General features: G+C 49.0%; 1 protein-coding gene and 1 long non-coding RNA gene across 8 annotated transcripts in view; both read left to right on the forward strand.

Moving 5' to 3' along the window:
- The window catches only part of LOC123594132, a 91,839-nt gene extending 77,082 nt beyond the window's left edge, over nt 1-14,757 (forward strand). Inside the window, exons 4-6 of one of the 2 annotated variants that reach the window (XR_006710677.1) lie at nt 2,076-2,161; nt 4,115-4,264; nt 14,428-14,757. This is a non-coding gene — a long non-coding RNA (uncharacterized LOC123594132). Of the gene's footprint in view, nt 1-2,075; nt 2,162-4,114; nt 4,265-9,274; nt 10,876-14,427 lie in introns of those variants that run through there. The other variant, XR_006710676.1, reaches the window with a different exon arrangement.
- Nucleotides 14,758-21,608: 6,851 nt separating this feature from the next.
- LONRF3 (LON peptidase N-terminal domain and ring finger 3) overlaps nt 21,609-23,402 on the forward strand; it is a 40,243-nt gene continuing 38,449 nt past the window's right edge. For all 6 annotated transcript variants that reach the window (XM_045473054.1, XM_045473053.1, XM_045473056.1 and 3 more), the window contains exon 1: nt 21,609-22,887. In XM_045473054.1, coding sequence (XP_045329010.1) covers nt 21,777-22,887 — 1,111 coding nt within the window. In that variant the 5' untranslated portion in view covers nt 21,609-21,776. The remainder of the gene's footprint in view (nt 22,888-23,402) is intronic.

Consider the following 23,402-nt stretch of genomic DNA (forward strand, 5'->3'; position numbering starts at 1 on the left):
CGCGAGATCGTGACCTGGCTGAAGTCGGACGCTTAACCGACTGCGCCACCCAGGCGCCCCTGCATCTGTCAGAGCTCTTATTGCACTGGCTTGTCTGTCTCCCTTACCTGGCCGAGGGCTCTCTGAAGGTAGGGAAGATGCCTTGTTTGACATCTTGCTCAGTAAATGTCTGCTAGCTGACTGAAAATATCCCTGCATCCCAGTTTTGGACTATCTTCAACGGTAGCAAATCTTTCTTCTTTTAATGGAGAATGGGATTTCGGGAAAACATGTTATTCAGAAACATGTTGGGCAAATAAGGTACTGGCCAAACCGAATAACACTGTCTTTATTTAAAAACGAGCGGTGGGGGAGCCTGTTTCAGATTCCGTGCCTCCCCCTCTCCCTCTGCCCCTCCCTCGCTCATGCTTTGTCTCTCTCTGTCTCAAAAACAAATACACATTAAAAAAAGAATGAGCTGACTGCTTTTCTCCTGCGAATCATGAACTGGCTCTGAAAACTATTCCAAAGAAGGAATCACAAAAGGTTTTGAGCAATTGAAGGCTCCCAGGACAATAGCTTTGAAATCGACATTCATTTAGATGTTTAGGGTCCAATATGCAGTCAGAGAAAAATCAAACAAATAACTATTCGTGTTGAAAATTACTGAACGCCTGCTCTCGGGAGCAGAGCATACCGTTCAGAGGTTCAGAGCATTTCCCCGGAGCTGGACTACTTGGGTTCAAGTCCTGGCTCTGCAACAAACTTAGCTGTATAGTCGCTGACAAGTTACTCAACCTGCTCGTACGTCAGTTTCCTCATTTGTAAAATGGGGATAAATCGTAATCTCCAACATAGAGTCATTGTGAGGAGTAATTGCGTTAGTCACATAAAGTGCTTAGAATATAGAGCCAACTGTCACTGTGGGAGAAACATCGGATACAGGGAAAAGTCTAGTAGTGATAACCATCGCTGTGCGCATCTATAAGCATCCAACGTCCTCCATGCAACTCAGAGCACTGTGTCCCGAGAATATGAGTGTCAGTAAACCAGATGCTTGATATTCACGGTAGTGATGAGAACAGAAGGACCTGTGACTAGAGATAACACTCTTCTACTAAAATACTTTTTTTTTTTTTTTTTAAACAAAGGAATGGTATGTGGTGTTAATGACTGTGAAAGTATTCAGTGTTCCTCACTTCACTTTGAATAGAAACCAGTCTGGACAGAGAATTCATAGACCCTTATAATCAATATGTCTCTCTCTTAAAACCATTTCGGTTCCAATTTCAAAAATTAAGACAGAATGGTGCTCTGATCCTGAAAGAATTGAAGAGTCTGGAGGGATCTGCCATTTTGCCAGGATGATTTAGAGCTTTGCTGTGGATTCAAATTGCATCAAAATTTAAGAATAGTAATATCAAGTGATGAGATAATTTACATTCGGGGAGTCTGTTGGTTCATTACTGTATCATTTCTTTTACTGTGCAGAAAATAGTTCTTCTAATGAAAATGCCGGTTGCCTTTTTTAAACTAGAGTTTCCCTCTCTCGGAAATAGTCATGAAGACGACAATTTGTGTTGCAATCAGTTATTTTGCATGATTCATGAAGAAACGCTTTAAAAATAACTTTGTAATAAAGAGAGAAAACTGTTTCTTCACGATTGTGATTCATCAAAATTATTTTTGAACATTTGGCAACTCCTGTTTCTGAAAACTTTCAAGAAGTACTTTAAAAGCCCCTGCTTTATGGATTCTGCAAAAGCTTCACAAAGTGGAAAGGGGCTTGAGAGATGAGACGCTGTGGTTTATCTGCGTGTACTTGGCCTCTACTTATCTCTTTGGTCTCTCTTCTGAGAAGTTCAAAGACGTCAAGAGATTATTTGGGGAGGAACTCATGTCATTGCAGAGAGGAACAGCGTGGGCCTGCGACCCTTCCAATATGGCAGCTTGTATCCTTCGGCGCCCGAGGGGCCAGCCAGGGGTGCGGTGTGTGTCAAAAGGTTCCGCTCTGACAAAAGAAGGAGGTGGGGTTACCATGCCATTCCCTTTTTTCCCCATTCCACTCCAGTTAACAAGGCCATTTCTTTCTTCAGTGGAGCCCTGGGATGGAGGCACCGACATGTCTTCTGAACGAAGGGAGAGCGAATATGGCCGCGGCGACGGGAGCCACGTGCTGTATGTGAGTTTCCTGCTTAAAGTTTGTAACCGCTATTTCGGGAACGGGCAAGATACCATTCTGAGTTGTCCAGAACGAGCACGCAGCTGTCCCAAAGCGAAGCTCTTTATTCTGCTTGCGCGGAGCATGAGTAGGGCAGCTCATAAAGTGTCCTCAGTGCTGGGAAGGAAGCGTGCCCTCCGAGCATGCATATGGTTAGCACCCTTTCTGGACGCCAGTAATGACGCCTGGACTTTCCAGCCTCGCCTGGGACTTCCTCAGGGTTCTGAAAATGACATGTTCACCGACTACAGCTATTATAATCCCCATCGTGCTTCTAACTTCAGGATCTTTTTTTTTTTTTTTTTTTTTTTAAGTCTGCTGCGATGGCTGCTTAAGTTCAGTGGCAGTTTGACTTCTGGTGTTCTTTCATAGGATCTCGGGGCATCCTGACTCCCTACCCTCGTGGGTCCTCTTGCCTCCCTGCCTGCTTTCCCATGGGTCCCCCAGACCCAGACACTTCCAGTCAGGATGCTACATCGGGGTGGCCCAGGTCCTTTCTGTGTCGAAAATTCCCACCTCATTCTCCCCTCTCCAGGCCATGGTCCCACTTTCTGATGTCTCCTTCATGGTCCCTCAACCTTAAAATATCCACGAATGGCGCTTTGGTCCCTCGATGTCCTAATTCAGTCTTTTGAAGGGCGAGGGTAGAAGTTACTCTAGGAAGTTCATGAATCCTTACTTGAAATTGAAAACTGTATGGTGACAAAGGGATTTATGCCTCCTGTTTCACCCTGTGGTTCTGGCCTTAATGAATAGTAAGCTGTAATGCCTCTTAAACTGTTACCACAAATGTCAGAATGAGGTGGGGAAGCAATAAATTCACTTTGCTTTGGCAAAACATTTATCTGGCACCCATTCTTTGTAAAGCGCGGTGCCGGCTGATCTAGGATAGGGAGATACATACAATCGATAAAAACCTACACAACATTCATGTAAGACAGATTATGAGATGTGCTGCTATATAATATGGGAGAAGAAGGCATTAATGCAAACTAGAGAGCATCTAGGAAGCCTTAACTAAAAGTAGAAATGATTCTATGAGTCCTCAACCCCCTGGGCCCTTACTCTGATCGCATCCCCTTTTCTTTTTTTTTCTTTTTAATTTTTTTTTTTTTTTTAAGAGAAGGGGAGAGAGAGAGAGGGGGAGAGGGAGAGAGAGAATGAATGAGCGGGGCAGGGGCAGGAGAAAGAATCTTAAGCAGGCCCCATGCTCAGCGCGGAGCCCGATGTGGGGCTCGGCACGGGGCTTGGAGCAGGGCACGGGGCTCAATCTCATGACCGTGAGACCATGACCTGAGCTGAAATCAAGAGTTGGATGCTTAACCGACTGAGCCACCCAGAGCCCCTTTCATCCCTTTGCCGAATAACCACCCCTTCATCCTTTTTTTCTTAAACAGATTCAACGAGTAGGCCTGCTCGTTCTTAATGTTTTTTCTTTTTTCCTTATTAGGAAATCTTTCAGGCCTAAGAAAGGTATATAAATCACTAAAATAAATACCCAAGTGCCCACCACTCAGCTTAAGAAATCAAACATTGCAAATTCACTCGAAGCTCCCCGTGTACCCACACCCTAGAATTCTCTTCTTTTCCCGACACCCTCTGCTTTTGACTAGCAGCTTTCAAAGATGACCCTCATCAAGCCCTATCTTCTGGTATTCATGCCCTCCCCTTGCGTGTGGACTGGACCTCGGGACTTGATTCTAATGACTAGAATGTGACAAAGGTGATGGGATGTCACTTCTGTAATTAGGGTCCAAAAGGTCCTGCCTTCCATCCTGCTGGCACTCTCTCTTGCCCTCTCACTTGCTCTGATAAAGCCCGCTGCCTTGTTATGAGATGTTTGTTGGGAGACCCACATGGCAGAAAGTCAAGGGAGACCTCTAGCCAACAGTTTATAAGGAACTGAATCTTTAGTCCAACAGCCTGTGAAAAACTGAATCCTTCAAAGAACGATGTGAGTGAACTTGGAAGCAGATGCTCTCGGTAGAGCCTTCAGATGAGACTGCAACCCTGGCTGACACCTGACTGCAGCGCTTGCGAGAGACCTTGAAGCAGAAGCCGCAGGTAAGGCATGCCTGGATTCCAGAAAATGTATGTTTTAAGCAGCCAAGTTTGGGGGTAGTTGGTTATACCACATGATAACAAATGCACCTTCTAAGAGGTAACCACTATCCTAAATGTGCTGCCATTCCTTTCTATGGTTTTATATATATGCTACATTTATATGCATCATCCCCTTGCATGCCTATCTAAATACATGCACACACATATTATATAATATATGTGATACTATATATTATATACGTATATGATGCATATATGCGTACACACACATATATAAATTATCAAAGGAAACCCAAATATATCCCAAATATATACGTATTTGGGTTTCCTTTGGTAATTTTGCTTTCTACAGCAGTATGTGTCTAAAAGTTTAATGTGCATAGGAATTACCTGGGAACCTTGTTAAAATGTGATTGCGAAGGTCCAGGGAGGGCCTGGGATTCTCTGTTTCTCCAAAGCTTTCAAGTGTTGCTGATGCTGTTGATACATGGACCACATATTTAGCGAGAAGATTCCAGAGGCTAGATGTGCATCTCTGTCTTTAGAAAAATTGTTTCAACTTGACATTTTAATTCATATTGGCTACCAAGAAAAGAACTCAAAAGAGGCCTACCCAACGATGGAAAGTGATGGCTTTCGAAGAAGGTAAGGGGGGCCAAAACAAAAGAAATCATGTAGGGAAAGATTTCACTTCTTATTATTTACCTAACAAGGAATCAGTCCACATTTGAGTTTATTCATTTAAAACAGACCTTTATTTCTAACTTAAATGAATGCTGGCAAATATATGTGTAGAATTTAGGATAAAAGTCAGATGTTAGTGGATCTCACTTTTTGGGAGATGAGATTTGGAGTAAATACCAGTGTTGATAAAATTTCCCTGGGCTTCTAAACAACAACAACAACAACAACAACAACAACAAACTAAAAAGAGTGAACAACAGATTTTTTTTCTTTTTTCTCCATTCTTTTCCTTCTGTTCTTCCTAGCTACAGAGCAAAATAAGAGAAAATTAACAATTATATATTCACCTGCACCAGTGACTTTTTAAATCTAAGAAAATAGTCTTATGTATATACATGCTATATCTCAATAATATATTTTCTCCTTGTAATTTGGAATCCTGTGTGTCTGACGGCTTCGATCACCTGACTGGCCAGCCTCAATACTAATACGTCAAATGCTTGCCTCTCCCTCCCTCCTTTCCTTCCCTCCTCTCTTTCTTTTCTTTCTTCTCTCCTCTATTTCATTTCTTTTCTTTCTTTCTTTCTTTCTTTCTTTCTTTCTTTCTTTCTTTCTTTCTTAACGTTTATTTACTTTCAAGAGAGACAGAGACAGAATGCAAGTGGGTTAGGGGCAGAGAGAGAGGGAGGCACAGAATCAGAAGCAGGCTCCAGGCTCTGAGCCTGACGCGGGCTCGAACTCACGAGCTGTGAGATCATGACCTGAGCTGAAGTTGGACACTCAACCGACTGAGCCACACAAGTGCCCCTCTATCTATCTATCTATCTATCTATCTATCTATCATCTATCTATCTATCTTCCTTCCTTCCTTCCTTCCTTCCTTCCTTCCTTCCTCCCATTTTTAGAAAGGCCATTCTGGGATTTAAATAAAGCTTTTTGTAAGAATGTGCACAATTTCCATTTCTGACCAAGTAATGGGCCTGTATTCACCCTCTCACTTCAAACAACTAAAAAGCAGGACAAATATATACAAACTCTCCCTGACTTGGTTTCCTGAACCCTCAGATTGGTGCTCTCAACTCCAGGGGTCTGCCAGGCTCTGCCTCAGCTCCCCTTCCCCATGTCCTATCCTGGAAACTTCCTGAAGTCAATAAATTGGGCCAAATCGTCCACCTTAAGACACTGGAAAAGAAGGGCCAACTCACCCTAAAGCAAGTCACGAGGAAATAGTAAAGATCAGAGTGGAAATTAATGGGAGAGAGAATAGAAAAATAATAGAGAAAAACTGATGAAACCAAAAGCTGTTTCTTTTGTCAACAAAATTGACAAACCTTTAGTTAGATTGACCAGGAAAAAAAATACAGAAGACTCAGATTTCTAGAATCAGAAATGAACTTTCATAAACATAAAGGAATTCTATGCCAACCAATTAGACAGATGAAATGGACATATTCCTAGAGAAACACAAACTACTGAAAGTGACGAAGAAAAAAATAATGTGAATAGACCTATGATAAGTGAAGAGACTGATTAGTAACTTTTTAAAAAACCAGCCCACAAAGGAAATGCCCCAGGTTCAGATGGTTTATCACTAAATTATAACATTTTTTTTTAATTTTTTTTTCAACATTTATTTATTTTTGGGACAGAGAGAGACGGAGCATGAACGGGGGAGGGGCAGAGAGAGAGGGAGACACAGAATTGGAAACAGGCTCCAGGCTCTGAGCCATCAGCCCAGAGCCCGACGCGGGGCTCGAACTCACGGACCGTGAGATCGTGACCTGGCTGAAGTCGGACGCTTAACCGACTGCGCCACCCAGGCGCCCCAACATTTAAAGAGCTAATACTAACCCTTCACAAACTCTTCAAAAATGGAAGAGGATGGAACCCTTCCCAGTTCATTCTATGAGGCCTGATACCCTAATACCAAAACCAAAGACACCCCAAGAAAACTACACATCATCGTCTGTTATGGATATGGGTGCAAAAATCCTCAACAAAATACTAGCAAATGAATGTAATGACATATAAAAAGAATTATGCACCGTGAAAACTGGGATTTATCCTAGGAATGTAAGATTGGTTTAGCATCTGAAAAAATCAATGAGTGTTATAACAATTGAATACAAAACAAAATCACACGAGCATCTCAGTAAATGCAGAAAAGCATTTGACGAAATTCAACATCCTTTCATGATACAAGCACTCAACAAACTAGGAATGGAAGGGAGCTTCCTCAACTTAACAAAGCACATCTACAAAAGACCCACGGCTAACATCATACTTAATGGTGAAAGGATAGATGCTTTATCCTTAAGATTAGGAACAAAACAAAAATGTCTGCAGCTCAACATTTTACTGGAGTAGCAGCCAGGGTACTGAGGCAAGAAAAGGAAATAAGAGGCATCTAGATTGGAAAGGAAAAAGTGAAATTATCTCTTTTTGTAGATGATATGATCTTTTTTTAAAAATTTTAAACGTTTATTTAAAAAATGTTTTTAATGTTTATTTATTTTTGAGAGAGAGAGACAGAGTGTGAGTGGGCAGGGGGCAGAGAGAGAGGGAGACACAGAATCCGAAGCAGGCTCCAGGCTCTGAGTTTTCAGCACAGGGCCTCACACGGGACTTGAACTCACGAACCATGAGATCGTGACCTGAGCTGAAGTTGGACACTTAACCGACTGAGCCACCCAGGGGCCCCATCATGATCTTGTATGTAGAAAATCTTAAAGAATACACACACACACACACACACACACACACACACACAACCATTATGTGTTCGTAAAAAAGTTCAGCAAGGTTGCAGGATACAAGATCGATATACAATAACCAACTGTATGGCTGTATATTTTCAATGAACAATCCCAAAATGAGATTAAAAAAACAATTTCACTTACAATAAGATCAAAAAGAATAAATTACTTAGCTGTGAAGTTAAGAAAAGGACCAACGCTTATATACTCTGAAAACGTCAAGACACTGTTGAAAGAAATTAACGATCTAAATAAGTGGGCACACATCCCATGCCCATGACTGGAAGATTTAATATGGTGAATATGGAAGTACTTCCCAAGATGCCCCACGGGTGTAATGCAGTTCCTATAAGAATCTCAGCTGGCTTCTCTTTAGAAATTGGTGAGCTGATTCTACAATTCATATGGAATTGCATGTGACCCAGAATAGCCAAAACAATCTTGAAAGAGAAGAACAAAGGAGGAGGATTCACACTTCCCGGCTTCATAATTTACTACAAAGCAACGGCAATCAAGACAGTGTGGTACTGGCATGAGGACAGACGTATAAATCAATGGAATAAAGTGGAGATTCCAGAAATAAAACCATGTGTCTGTAGTCAACTGATTTTTGACCAGAGTGCCAAGATCATTGAATGGTGGAAGAATAGTCTTTTCAAAAATAGTGCTAAGACAGCTGGATAACCACATGTAAAAGGATGAAGTTGGACCATGCCCCACACCATATGCAAACATCAACTCAAAATGGATTTTAAAGCCTAAATATAGGAGCTATAACTATAAAACTCGTACAAGAAAACATAAGGGTAAATCCTCATGACCTCAGATTTGGCAGAGGATTTTTATTTATTACACCAAAGGGATAAGCAGCAAAAGGCAAAAATAGACAAACTGGGCTCATCAAAATTAAATACTTTTGTGCTTCCTAGAACACTCCTGAAAGTACAAAGACAACCCACAGAATGGGAGGAAATATTTCCAAGTCATCAGTCTTACAAGGGAGTTGTATCTAGACTATATAAAGAATCCTTACAACTCAATGATAAAAATATAAATAACCCAATTGAAAACGGGCCAAGCATATGAAGAGATATTTCCCCAGGGAAGATGTACGAAATGCCAATAAGCACGTGAAAAGTTGCTCAGTGGTCATCAGAGAAATGCAAATCGAAACCACAATGAATTTCATGCCACCTTGTACCCACCAGAATGGCTGTACTAAAAAAAGTCAGATAATAACAAGTATTGGCAAGGATGAGGAGAAATCAGAACACTTGTACATTGTTGGTGGGTATTTAAAATGATGCAGCCACTTTGAGGGGCGCCTGGGTGACTCAGTCGGTTAATGTCCGACTTTGGCTCAGGTCATGACCTCTCGGTTTGTGAGTTCAGGCCCCCACGTCGGGCTCTGTGCTGACAGCTCGGAGCCTGCAGCCTGCTCCGAAATCTGTGTGTCCCTCTCCTTCTGCCCCTCCCCTGCGTTCAAATGTTCTAAAATTGGTGAAAGTTGCACATTCTGTGAATATGCTAAAAACCATTGAATTGTACATTTTATTTTGTTTTATTTTAGAGAGTGAGAGTGCAGGCAGGGGAGAGGGAGAGACAGAGAGAGAGAGAATCCCAAGCGGGTTCCACACTCAGCATGGAGCCCAACACGGGGCTCGCTCTTACAACCCTGCTATCACGACTTGAGCGGAAATCGAGTTGGATGCTCAACCGACTGAGCCACCCAGGCGTCTCTGAATTGTACACTTTAAACAGGTGAATTGCATGGTATGTGAATTATATCTCAACAAAGTGGTTAAAAAAATAAGCCGACGCATTCACAGGGCTCGTCTTGCTTGTTTTCTCTCTGGGATCACTGTCCTGTGTTGCCCAATACCTAGCATCTTGAAGACTGTTGCTTCACATTGTCTTTTTTGTTGTTGTTGTTTCATGCCGGAGGGTAAATACAAATCCTATTACTCATCGTAACCAGAAGTTAGCAGTCTCCCTATTTTTTTTTAATTGGGGAAACCGAGGCCCAACGCAGCTAACTGGCTTGCCAAAGTTCACGTTAGTGAGTGGCAGAGTCAGGACTAGCCGAGACTTCCGGATATCTAGTCTGAAGTCGGGACAGGATTGCTTCCTGTCTGTCCAGCTTCTGGGGCAACTTGATGGCAGACGGTTAATTAAGCAATCATAGACAATGTAAATATCTGTGACCTGAGGATCCCCGAAAGGCCCGGATCGGTTCTCTGCCTCCCCCTCAACCAGCAAGCATTGATTGCACACCTACGTGCGAGGCTTGTTTGGGAGAACTCCCTGGGGACAGAGAAGCAGGTGCCATCATCCCTGGCAACAAGGGGCTCACCATCTGTTTGGGGATGAAGGCTCCACTCTCTGTGGAACATCTCTGTGGCTTGGGCCATTTACCTATTATATAATAAAATGGCTCACTTCACTTGCAGCCAAGACGATCAGGAGGGGTTCATGGTGTGCGGGGGCTCTTCTCAGGAAAGGTTTCCCAGAGGAGGAAGAATTTGGGTCTCAAAACACAGGCGGCACCCCTGACTGGGTGAGGCACTGAAGGCAGGACATTGTCTCCGCAGGGCGTGTGTGAAAACGCACACAAGGCCGCAGAGGTTCCTTGGCTGTAAGAAAAGCCTGAGTCTTGCAGTGGGAAGGCACAGGGGGATATTGTACCGGCCAGAGGGCAGACCTGGGGGGTTTGATGGAAGTCCTGTGATGAGGAAATGACTAATAAGGAAGCCCACTGAGAAATCAAATGCGCCCAGGGAGACAGGTTTTTATAGGAAGACAAGTATCTTCCGAGATCACGAAAAACTGGGCTGTCCGCTTGAAGTTACAGGACAAAATATTCCAGACCCTCATCATTCAATCACTCCCTGAGCTTGTATTGAACACCTACCATGTACCGGGAATTGTGCTGGGGGCTGTGGGTTCACAGGTGCCTGAGACTCGTGGCTTGCCCTAGTTCATGGTCTAGAGAGGAAGACACTTGGTTGATGACAGAAGGCGTATTAGGTGGTGGGTTTTCCAGAAAGTGTAAATTCACCTGCTTCTTTCATTTTTTTTCTCTCCCTTCCGGTGTCATAACTTAGAGAATTGTACTCCCCCCCAACCCCACCAAAAAAAAAAAAAAGAAGAAGAAAAAAAAAAACCCTAGCAGTTACAAGTGTCTGAGAAAAATACAAACATACCCACGTATCTTGGTTGACGGTTAAGTCTGATTACACTCCACTCAGCAATTGCAGAGCAGATACATACTCCCTGGTGGGCAAACAGTAGAGTTTCAGGGAAAATTTGTAATAACTATGAGCATATTATAGTCAGAAACCCAACTTACCAAACAGATTCATGAGAGAGTGGTTATTTCACAGTTTTAAGGTATCCTTTATTTTATACTTTATTTTATTTTATTTTATTTTATTTTATTTTATTTTATTTTATTTTATTTTATTCTGTTCTATTCTATTCTATTCTATTCTATTCTATTCTATTTTTTAAGTAGGCTACATACCCAAGGCGGAGCCCAACATGGGGCTTGAACTAACGACCCTGAGATCAAGACCTAACTGAGATCGAGAGTCAGATGCTTAACTGACTGAGCCACCCAGGCCCCCTGAAGGTGTACTTATTTTAGAAGAGATTCACAAAGTTACTGAATTTGAGTGAGCGTGCGTTTGTTCTATTCCCCGGGGCTTTCAGATAAGGCGTTTGTAGAAAGTGACTTGTCCCATCCCATAGCTAATTAGTGGCCGAGCCTAGGAATCCAGCTCATTCTTTCTGAGCCCCAGACTCTTCACTTGAGCTTCCCTGGGATAGAAGGTTTGCTTCCAGACTACTCATTAAACACTAAGTACAACGAAAGGAAAAGAATGTCTTAAAGCTCAAGGGTGCGAAGCCGTAAGTACAGTGACAACCAACTAAAAACTCAGATAAAGTACCTCTGAAATGATCACGTGCTGCAAAGTGGTCGATGGGAAAACAAGACTTGAATTCCTTAAAAGGGATTTACACATAAAGATCTAGGAACTCCTGGGGCGCCTGGGTGGCGCAGTCGGTTAAGCGTCCGACTTCAGCCAGGTCACGATCTCGCGGTCCGTGAGTTCGAGCCCCGCGTCGGGCTCTGGGCTGATGGCTCAGAGCCTGGAGCCTGTTTCCGATTCTGTGTCTCCCTCTCTCTCTGCCCCTCCCCCGTTCATGCTCTCTCTCTGTCCCCCCAAAAATAAATAAACGTTGAAAAAAAAAATTAAAAAAAAAAAAAAAAGATCTAGGAACTCCTCAAACAGCATATTCTGTCTCTGGGACCTTGTACAAATCATTGAGCCTTCCTCGTTCTCTGTTACTCATCGTGTGTGTGTGTGTGTGTGTGTGTGTGTGTGTGTGTGTAATATTTATTTTATTTTTGAGAGAACACGAGAGCGTGTGCACAAGTGGGGAAAGGGGCAGAGAGGGGAAGACAGGATCCCAAGCGGGCTGGCAGCAGAGAGCCCCATGTGGCGCTCAAACTCACTGACGCTCCGGCCGTGATAAACTGGTAGCTGTTCCCTAATGAGCCGGCCTCACTCACCTCCAGGCTTTGCAGTAGCTTTTTCCTCTGTCTAGAATGCGCAGCCCCTTCCAGCGCCCCTTTCCTCCCCTCAGCCCTGTAATCCTGCAGAATTTTGTGTCCATATTACCCACCTGAGAAGCCTTCCACGGATCAGAACTCTCCTCCTCTGTGCCCCCCCATCAGCGCGCTATGCGTCTGTCTTAGCACTCATCACCTGATTAAAACTGCCTTTTCCCATGTTGGTCTCTCCCACTCAGTTCTGTAGGGCTGTCTTACTCTTCATCCTGTTTCCAGAGGAGCCTTTCGAATGAATGATGAATGTTTAAATGCTTTGTAAATGGCAACTTGCAACACGAGTGTTAAGTATTACGTAACATTACTGTGTTCGCGCTGGTTATTTAATATTGTTGGCCTACTCACCCATTTGATAATAACGAATATCCCATTTCAATTACATCATTCTGGTTCCTTCTTTTTTTAATGTTTATATCTTTTCGAGAGACAGCGTGAGTGGGGCAGGGTCCGAGAGTGGCCGGGAGGGTGGGGGGCGGGGGGAGCGGGAGCCGGGACGAAGGATCTGAGGCGGACTCTGAGGCCTGACTCCGGGCTCGAATTCACAAACCGTGAGACCATGACCTGAGCCAGAGTTGGATGCTGGTTCCTTCTTGAACCCAATGCCCATAAAGGCTACCTCGTAGTGAGTATTTAACTTGGGCTGGGTTCTGTGGTAAGATTTGAGACATATGATCTCGTGTATACATCATCATAGTAATCTTATGAGCTAGGTTCGATTATAAGCATCATACCCATTTTTCAGATGAAAGAACTAAGGCAGGCTCAAAGAGGTTAAGTCGCTTGCACAACATCAAACAGCGAGATTTTGAATCCAGGTGCTTTGAGTTTAAGATTCAGACCCTAATTCTAACATCTCCCAGTTCTGCCAAAGTTTTCAGATAAGAACACTGTCAACAGTGGAAAGCAACCCACAGAATGCGAGAAGTGGGAGAAAAAAATTGCAACTCACACATCTGATAAAGGACGAATACCCTGAATAGAGAGAGAGAGCTCTTAAAACTCAACAACAAAACAACAGACAACCCGATCTAAAAAAAAAAAAAAATGGGCAAAGGACTCGAATAGACACTTCTCCGAAGAAGACATCCGGATGGCCAACTGGCATATGAAAAAGTGCTCAAATCACTCATCATCAGGGAAATGCAAATCAAAACCAGAATGAGATGCCACCTCACACCCACGAGGATGGCTTTTATAAAAAGAAAACAACAGAGAATGACAAGCGTCGACGAGGATATGGAGAAACCGGAACCCTTATGTGTTGCTGGTGGGAAGGTAAGATGGTACCAGCCACCGTGGGAAACAATATGGTAGTTCCTCAACAAAAGTAGAAGTAGAATGACCAGCCAGTCGCCACACAAGCCAGCAATTCTCCTTCTGGGTGTATATCCAAAAGAAGTGAAAGCAGGGTCTAGAAGAGAGATTTGTATACTCACGTGTATAACAGTACCGTTTGCAACAGTCAAAATGTGGAAAGGACAGAAATCCTGACGCAGGCTACAACATGAATGAACACTGAGGACATGATACTAAGTGAAGTCAGCCAGCCAGAAAAAGACAAATACTGTATGATTCCACCGATCAGAAGTTATCTGGAGTTGTCGGATTCACAGAGACGGAAAGTAGGATTGTGGATACCGGGGGCTGGAGAGCATCGGGAACGGTGGGCTGCTCTTTAACGGGTGCTGAGTTTTGGGTTCGCAAGATGAAAACGTTTCTGGAGGAAAGTTTCTGGGAAGGAAACACCTCTACTCCGAAGGCAGTCAGCACATATTTTACTCGCAACAGTCGGCAGATGGCTGCGGGTCCCTTCTGTTCCCAGCCATCACATCGCGACTAACTGCACCGTGCATTTTCCATCCCTGGTAGCTAAGCCCAACAGTGACGCGGGGCATCGTTATTAATAGGTGAAGGACACACAAAGAGGGAGGGGAAGTGGCTTGGGCTGAGTCACACGGCAAAGTTAGAACTCCGAGCTCCCAGGCACTCACCTCGCTCGCCCACACACCTGGCAGCCGCGGAGACTTGCTCCTTTTTGTACCCTGGGCGACCAACTCTGGCCAACCAAGTGGGTCTGATTTGTCTTGCAGAGAAATGAAGCAGAATCTTCCTTGGGATGGTATCTTGTGATCTTTCTGTTTCCACCGGTTGGCAGGAAAACGGAGACCCCCCCACCACTTGCTGAATGACCTTGAACAACACATCATTGGAAGTCTCCGGGCCCTCAGTGTTTCCCTTCAGTAAAATGTAGGCAAGAATTATTGCGACCCAGCACCCCGGAGAGAAACTCGGGATGAGCCAGGGAGAGAAGGGTTGGGGTGCACTGACCAATCCATTCTGCACTATCCTTTACATGGATGGACCCCCCCCAACCTGGCTGAGCATCAGAATCACATGGGTAGCCTTTAAGAATAGAAATTCCTGGGGGGCGCCTGGGTGGCGCAGTCGGTTAAGCGTCCGACTTCAGCCAGGTCACGATCTCGCGGTCCGTGAGTTTGAGCCCCGCGTCAGGCTCTGGGCTGATGGCTCAGAGCCTGGAGCCTGTTTCCGATTCTGTGTCTCCCTCTCTCTCTGCCCCTCCCCCGTTCATACTCTGTCTCTCTCTGTCCCAAAAATAAATAAACATTGAAAAAAAAAATTAAAAAAAAAAAAAGAAATTCCTGGGCCTCGGCCAGCCCAGCTTAGTTCTACTCCTTTCCTCCAGCCGTGTGGCCCCTACCGTGAAGGGAACCCCTTCGAGTTGAGAATTGAGGTGGTCCTTAACTTCCCTGGTTAAATAAATCCTCTCCAGCTGGGCTCAAGGGCACCTTCTCAATGAGCTGGGAAGCGGTGTAGTCTGTCTCCTTTGAGCTCTCGCTTAGACTCACTGATCCCCCGATTTTGGCATCTCACCTACCGCCGGTTACTTTTCCTTAAACCTTTGCCTGCCGTTTCCTCAGTTAGCTACGGGAGCACAAGCACCGCGCCATATCCTTCCACTACTGTCCACAAATGCCAGCTCCAGTAGGCACACAGTGTATGTTCAATAAATATTTGTTGAACTGCAAATCGTCGTAATTCGGAAACCCGAAGTAGCTTCCTGCTCATCTGGGAGACGTTCCGTGTCTCGAAGCTTTCTGCTCACATGGAAAGAAGGTTCGACAAAGAGACAGGAGCCCTCGCTTGCCATCCTGGCTGTGCCGCAGACTGCCACCGCGACCCACAGCAAGTCACCCGCTTCCGCTAGCCCTCAGTTCCCTTGTGTGCGAAGCCAGGGCTGATCTGTCAAGTTTTTACACTTTCAGTTTTTGGCTCTGGGTTTTGGCTACTCTGGATCTGCAAGGGGCCTTTTTCATGTCGGTGCCATTAATGCCCGCGATGCCTTTTTTCTCCCCTGTAAGGACTGCCTAATTGATGGGTCACCCCCAGTTTATCAAAGGAGAAACTCAAGAAAAGAGTAAGTGTGTGCTTTGGCCAAGCTTCCATGCGTAGCATGTGTGTGTGTGTGTGTGTGTGTGTGTGTGTGTGTGTGTGTAGAGTTGTATAGTCAACTCTTAATTATCTGCGTGCCTGCCGTCTCCTCTCTGAGTGACCCAGGGCAAAGGCATGACCTCCTGGGTGGATGTCCTCTTGTCCCTCTGCACTCTCCCACCCAGGGCCAAAATGTCCACTGCCACGTTCAGTAAGATCTGTTCAAATACTGTCCTTTGAGGAGGAGGCGAAAGATATGAGACACTAGTCTTGCCCTCGTGGAACCTTCCAGTCTGTCTAGGAAGCTGGATGCGTGAAGGAAGCACCTGGGAGCCAAGTGCTGCTTCGCTACCTCTCCAGCGCCTACAACAGGGCCTGGTATAGAGCAGATGCTCGGCAGATATATAAAAATAGGTGGACATTGCCACGGTTTTCACACTTTTTATTTTAAATTTTTTTTTTCAACGTTTATTTATTTTTGGGACAGAGAGAGACAGAGCATGAACGGGGGAAGGGCAGAGAGAGAGGGAGACACAGAATCAGAAACAGGCTCCAGGCTCCGAGCCATCAGCCCAGAGCCCGACGCGGGGCTCGAACTCACGGACCGCGAGATCGTGACCTGGCTGAAGTCGGACGCTTAACCGACTGCGCCACCCAGGCGCCCCCACACTTTTTATTTTAAAGACGGAAAAGCCTGTCTTCAATAAAATTCTATCCAATGAAATTCTAACCCAAAGCTCACAACGAAACAGACAGACAGATGGACGGGTGCGGTGCTGCCCTGGTGGAGGGAGCTAGAGGAAGAGCCTGCCAGCCGTCTCCTCTGGGCCCCAGAGAGGTTTCCCAGCGCCCCGTTGGAAAACTCACTGTAGGCAGTTGGAAAGGAGGTGCAGCTCAACCTTTTCTCTTTTTCCTGGTTGACCTTCGCCACACTGGGGGGGTGGGGGTGGGGGGTGGGGCCTAGCAAAATAAATGGAGGTTTGGAGAACCAGGGACTCCAAAGGGAATATTTGCATCTGAAAACATGTTGTCAATCTCTTCTGTCCCCTCCTTCTAGGAACTCTAATTAGTAAAAACAGAGGGGAGGAAGTTTTGAGTAGGAGACCTCTGAGTTGGTCCACAAATGTATATCGAGGTAATATTTATTTGTGTTTTAAGTTTATTTATTTGTTTGGGGGGGGGGGTGGGACAGCATGAGTGGGGGAGGGGCAGAAAGAGAGGGAGAGAGAGAATCCCAGGCACGTTCCGCACCGTCAGCGGAGAGCCCGTTGTGGGGTTCAAACTCACGAACCTTGAGATCATGACCTGAGCTGAAATCGAGTCGGTTGCTTAACCGAATGAGTCACCCAGGTGCCCCGTATTTGTTTACTTTAAATAAAGAAGGAAAGAAAGCCACTGTGGTAATTCCAGCATTCCATAGAAGCCCATTTCAAAGTGTTGTCCTACAGGCGGTCCTGTGATTTGCAAATACAATGGAAAACTCTCATGGAGTCTGTCTGGCCAGTGAGATGGCGCTGCCCCCCCCCCCTTTTTTTTTTTTTTTTTTTTTTTTTTTTTTTTTGCACCAGCACACCCTGCATCACCCTGGCAGCTATTAACATTCCTGGTCAAACAGGCACATGAAAAGATGTTCAACGTCGCTCCTTATCAGGGAAATACAAATCAAAACCACACTCAGATATCACCTCACGCCAGTCAGAGTGGCCAAAATGAACAAATCAGGAGACTATAGAGGCTGGCGAGGATGTGGAGAAACGGGAACCCTCTTGCACTGTTGGTGGGAATGCAAATTGGTGCAGCCGCTCTGGAAAGCAGTGTGGAGGTTCCTCAGAAAATTAAAAATAGACCTACCCTATGACCCAGCAATAGCACTGCTAGGAATTTACCCAAGGGATACAGGAGTGCTGATGCATAGGGGCACTTGTACCCCAATGTTTATAGCAGCACTCTCAACAATAGCCAAATTATGGAAAGAGCCTAAATGTGCATCAACTGATGAATGGATAAAGAAATTGTGGTTTATATACACAATGGAATACTACGTGGCAATGAGAAAAAATGAAATATGGCCTTTTGTAGCAACATGGATGGAACTGGAGAGTGTGATGCTAAGTGAAATAAGCCATACAGAGAAAGACAGATACCATATGGTTTCACTCTTATGTGGATCCTGAGAAACTTAACAGAAACCCATGGGGGAGGGGAAGGAAAAAAAAAAAAAAGAGGTTAGAGTGGGAGAGAGCCAAAGCATAAGAGACTCTTAAAAACTGAGAACAGGGGCGCCTGGGTGGCGCAGTCGGTTAAGCGTCCGACTTCAGCCAGGTCACGATCTCGCGGTCCGTGAGTTCGAGCCCCGCGTCGGGCTCTGGGCTGATGGCTCAGAGCCTGGAGCCTGTTTCCGATTCTGTGTCTCCCTCTCTCTCTGCCCCTCCCCCGTTCATGCTCTGTCTCTCTCTGTCCCAAAAATAAATAAACGTTGAAAAAAAAAAATTAAAAAAAAAAAACAGAATAAACTGAGGGTTGATGGGGGGTGGGAGGGAGGGGAGGGTGGGTGATGGGTATTGAGGAGGGCACCTTTTGGGATGAGCACTGGGTGTTGTATGGAAACCAATTTGACAATAAATTTCATATATTAAAAAATAAAAAAAATAATTAAAAAAATTCCTGGTCAAGTTTCTAATCAACTTTGGGCACACACAGATGCCAAGGGGGCTACCCGGTGAGAGCACCTCTCCCCCATGCCTGCAGGACCCCTGCCTGCTGCCTGACTTGGCCTTCTCCTTGTTCCTCCAACCCCGATGGGCAAGGGAGGGAAACCAACCCAGGGGATACTTACTTGTCAAGGTGGTCCAGGGAGCAAGGCACATCTCAGTTCTGCATCAGGAAGACAATTGGCAGTAACCAACATCGATTTTTAAATTTGTCAGGGGCGCCTGGATGGCTCATGGTGGAGCGCCGGACTCTTGATTTTGGCTCAGGTCATGATCCCAAGGTCATGGGATTGAGCCCCACCTCGGGCTCCACACTCAGCTCGGAGCCTGCTTAAGACTCTCTCTCTCTCTCTCTCTCTCTCTCTCTCTCTCTCCCCCCCCCCCCACGCTCACGCTCTCTCTCTAAAAAAAAAAAAAAATTTAAATTAAACTTGTCAAAGGGATGAAGATCTTGAATTAAGAAGTTTTCATCATTATTCATCTCATGACCCTTTCATAGAAATCTCATTACCTGCCCCTCAGACTGTCCCTCCTCACAGGTATCAGAAGGGGCAGACAGAGAATTAATGCTGGGGACCCTGCTATAGACTGAAAGTGTTGGTCCCTTCCCCATTCATATGCTGAAACCGAATCCCCCTTGTGATGGTATTTAGAAGTGGGGCCCTGGAATTAGTGCCCTTATAAAAGAGATCCTGGAGGGGTCCCTCACCTTCCACCGTTTGAGGACACAGCCAGAATATGGCTGTCTATGAACCAGGAAGGGAGCCCTCGCCAGACACTAAGTCTGCTGGAGCCTTGATCTTGGTCTTGTTCAGCCTCCAGAAGTGTGACAAATAAATTTGTTTCTTATAAGTCACCCGATCTATAGTGTTTTCTTATGGAGACCGGAATGGACTAAGGGCCCATTCAACAGCTGGGGAAATCGAAGGGTGAAAAAGAGCTTCCCTTAGTAGGTTACAGGGAGCCCCAGCTTCTCCTCCACTGCCTGGCATGGCCATCTCCTCCCTTCTTGGCCAATCCCCTGACTTCCAGATCTTCCAAATCTAGCTCAGGCCTGACCCTGACGAACAGGACAGCGGACTAGCCACCCCTGACCTTTCACTACTACTGCTGACTTCACCCCCTTGTCCAGGTCAATGCCCCCCCCCCCCACCACCACCACCACAGCATCTGGACTAATCTTGCACTTAAGTAGTTGAGTTGGTATCGTGAAATCCAGTCTTGGGTTAGAACCCACTGAGGGTGAGAGCTCCAAGGAGCCTTGGAGATCAGGAGAAACTAAGGCCTCCGTGGAGGACTTGCCTAAAGTCTCATAGCAAGTCATGGCAAAGCCAGGGCTACAAGCCAAGTTTTCCTATGAGCGCCTTATGCCTTACTGGCTACATCCTGAGTTCCTTGGTTTCTTTTCTTGATCTCTTTCTCCTCTGTCCCAGTGTCCCTTCTCCCCTCTGACCCTCTCCCCAGGCCTGTCTCGCCAGAGGGAAGCTCTAGAAATCGCTGCACCACAAGGGACCCGTTCTTTGGGACCTTAGCATTGACTCAATGGGGAGATTAACGATCTAAAGAGACCCACGCCCCCGACGGAGCCTGTGGTCCCCAGCTCTGAAACATGACTTGATCGCGACCAAGATCATCCCTGGCATTTGTTCAGAACCCAGAGCGACGCCTCCCAGGGTTTAGGTCATTCGCCCAAGGTCACTCAGCTAAGAAGTGGCCACAGCAGGAGCCAACTGCAGGTGTTCAGGCCCTGGGGCGGCGCGCCGCCCCTGCACGGCCCCAGGAACCCACAGGCCCTGGAGGATAACCTAGCCAGAGGCAAGCCCAGCCCCCGCCTCCCTGCTCGCCCGCAGCGGGACCGAGGGGGAAGTGCGTTATTCCCTTAGGGCTCCAAGGGAGCCGTTTATTTGTGCGTGGGGCTCCCGTCCGAAGTGTAAGGGTGGGAGCCCGAGCGGCTCACACCGGCCTTCTGGAGGTGAGCGCGGCGCCCCCCGGGCCGCCTAGCCACGGTGAGCCGAGCCCCGCGGCCTGCGCGCAGCCCTCCCGTCCCGCGCAGCGCCCCCACCCCGTGACGCGCGGAGGTCGGAACTCGGCACTCGGGAGCCGCGAACCTCGAGGCAGCTCGGGCCGCCGCGAGTTTCCCCGGAGGAGCGCTCTCCGTTCCTGGCCCGCCGGCCGTTCTCCCACGCCCCCCGGGTACCCACCGACACCGGAGGGCCGAGTCCTCATGGCCGCGCCCGGCCGGCCGGCCGGCCGGCGGGACCCCCCCTACCCACCCGCGGGGCCCGGGGCGTCTCCGGCGCTGAGCGAAGGGAGAGGCGAGGAGCGGAGCAGGCAGGGCGCCTCCCTCGGGCCTCGGTCGGCGAGCGCATCTTCCTGGCGGCGCGTCCCTCGGCGCTCAGCGAGCGCCACCCAACTTCTGCGCCCGCCGGGTGCGCTGCTCCGCGTGGCTCCCAGCACAGGGGACCGAGCGGCCTCGGATGTCCACACTCACTTCCTTTGGGGGGGGGGTGGCTCCCCGAGAAGGCGGATAGGGACCCCGAATGCCAGCAGCCGGGACGGGGCTCCCAGGGCTCGCGAGTCGCGGCCGGGACGGAGGTGAGGGGCGTGGGCTTCCCGGGGACCCTTCCAACACGCTTCCCTCCGCAGACCTCAGCCGTAGCCCGTAGGCGCGAGAGCCTGCAGCGTCTCCACAGACCTGGCGGACTGCGCACCTCGGGGTACCTGCTTCTCCACCGAAGGGTTGGGGGAGGGGCCCGCTAGCGCGCGGCCGGCAGAGGGGACCTGTTTGCTGGCGGGTTTGGAGGTGGGATGGGGTAGGGTTTGGAGACGGAGAAGCCTGAGACAAAACTTTGGGTTTTTTTCCCTCCCTCTCTTCCGAAAAGGAACCACACTGCGAGGGGAAAAATAAGGCGGAGTGTAAACACAAACAACGTCAAAAACGAGCCAAGAAAAGCGAAGCCAAAAGAAGCAAGCGCAACACTGTTACAAAACTGTCTGGTTTTGTAACAATTTCCCTGCCGCCGGCCAATGAGCGGCGTGGCGGCGCGTCACGTGGTGCTGTTTTATATAACACTTTGCTGAGACAAGACAGTTATTAGGCGGCGCGCGGCGGCCGGCCGAGAGCTCGTGGAGGCGCGGCAGCGACCGGCGCGCGGTAGCGCGCGGCTGAGGCCACTCCGATCGGCAGAGGCAGCTCCGATTCCCAGCAGCCCTCGCTCTGTGTTCCGAGTCCCCGGCCCCTAGACGCCTTGTCCCCTCACTCCTGCTTCTCTATCCCTATGGATTCACTTCAGACTGGACAGATGCTGAGCTTGCCCGCCGAGCTCGGCAGCGACAACTTAGAACTGGCGGAGCCGGCGGCATCGGCGGCCCGCGGAGACACGGAGCCCCACCCGGAGGCGGCCACAGAAGGCCCCGCACCTTTAGACGCTCCGGAGCCGGGGCCGGAGTCGGGGCCCGAGCTGGGGCTGGAGTCGGGGCCGGAGTCGTGGCCGGAGTCGGGGCCGGAGTCGGGGCCGGAGCCGGAGCCGGAGCCGGGGCCGGGGCCGGGGCCGGGGCCGGAGTCGGGGCCGGAGCCGGGGCCGGAGTCGGAGTCGGGACCGGAGCCGGGGCCGGAGTCGGAGCCGGGGCCCGAGCGGGAGCCGGGGCCGCCTCCTCAGACTTCGACGCCGGAGTGCAAAGTCCTGCTCACGAAGGCTGACGCCCTGGCGTCTGGGGGGCGCCTCCGGGAAGCCCTCGAGGTGTACCGCCAGCTCTCCGAACGGCAGCAGCTGGTGGCCGAGCAGCTGGAGCAGCTGGTGCGGTGCCTGGCGGAGAAAGTCCCGCAAGGCGAGGCTCCGGCGCTGGCGCCCCCGGACGGGAGCGGTGCGGCGAGCCGCGAGGCGGCGGCCGAAGAGGCAGGGGCGCCAACCGCCGCCGAGGCTACCGAGGTGTGGGACGGCTTCAAGTGCCGGAAGTGCCACGGCTTTCTGTCAGACCCCGTGTCCTTGTCGTGCGGCCACACCTTTTGTAAACTCTGCCTGGAACGCGGGCGGGCGGCCGACCGGCGGTGTGCGCTGTGCGGGGTCAAGCTCCCGGCCTTGATGGTGGCCGGCGGCAAGGCGCGCCCGGCCCCCCAGCGGGACGGGCAGCAGGCGGCGGCGACGACGACGACAACGACGACAACGACAACGACCACGACGCCGCAGCCGCCACCCGCGGCGCCACCGCCGCCGCAGCCGCCGCCGCCGCCGCCGCCGCTGCGGGTCAACGTGGTGCTCAGTGGCCTCCTGGGCAAGTTGTTCCCAGGCCCGGCGCGGGCGTCGCAGCTCCGGCACGAGGGCAACCAGCTGTACCGCGAGCACCAGGTGGAGGCGGCGCTGCTCAAGTACAACGAGGCGGTTCGGCTAGGTGAGCCCCCCGCGGGGCCGGGCGGCGGGGAGGCTGGGCGGGGGTTGCTCGGAGGACCCGAGGGGAGGGGGCGCCGGGGGGCGGGGCCGAGGGGGGCGCGACGGGGGGCGGGCCGCGCCGGCCCTCCCCCCCCACCCCCCCCCGGGCCGGGGTGGGGGAGGGGGCGTCTGGAGTCTGGTCTCTGACTCTGCCTCGGTCGCTACCGAGGCATCGTTTTTTTTCTCTGTGTCCCTGCCCGTGTCTCTGTCGCTCTTTGTCTTTCTCCGTGGCGCCTCGTAGCTTTCATTCCTGCGCCTGCCAGTCGGCTTTCGCTCGGTGTCCCTGTTTCTGGGTCTCCCTCGCTGGTCCCCTCGCGGTTTTGGCCCTCTGTCACGTGCGCGGGGCCGCGCTCGCCCTCCGCACGCCGGGGTCCCTCGGACACCTGCCCGCCCCTCCCCTGCCGGCGGAGGAACTTCGCACCCTCCTCGCGCTCCCGCCGGGGCCGCGACGTTCGCTCGGCGCCCGCGGCCGCCCCG

The sequence above is a fragment of the Leopardus geoffroyi genome, chromosome X, assembly GCF_018350155.1.
Source record: "Leopardus geoffroyi isolate Oge1 chromosome X, O.geoffroyi_Oge1_pat1.0, whole genome shotgun sequence".
NCBI lineage: Eukaryota > Metazoa > Chordata > Mammalia > Carnivora > Felidae > Leopardus > Leopardus geoffroyi.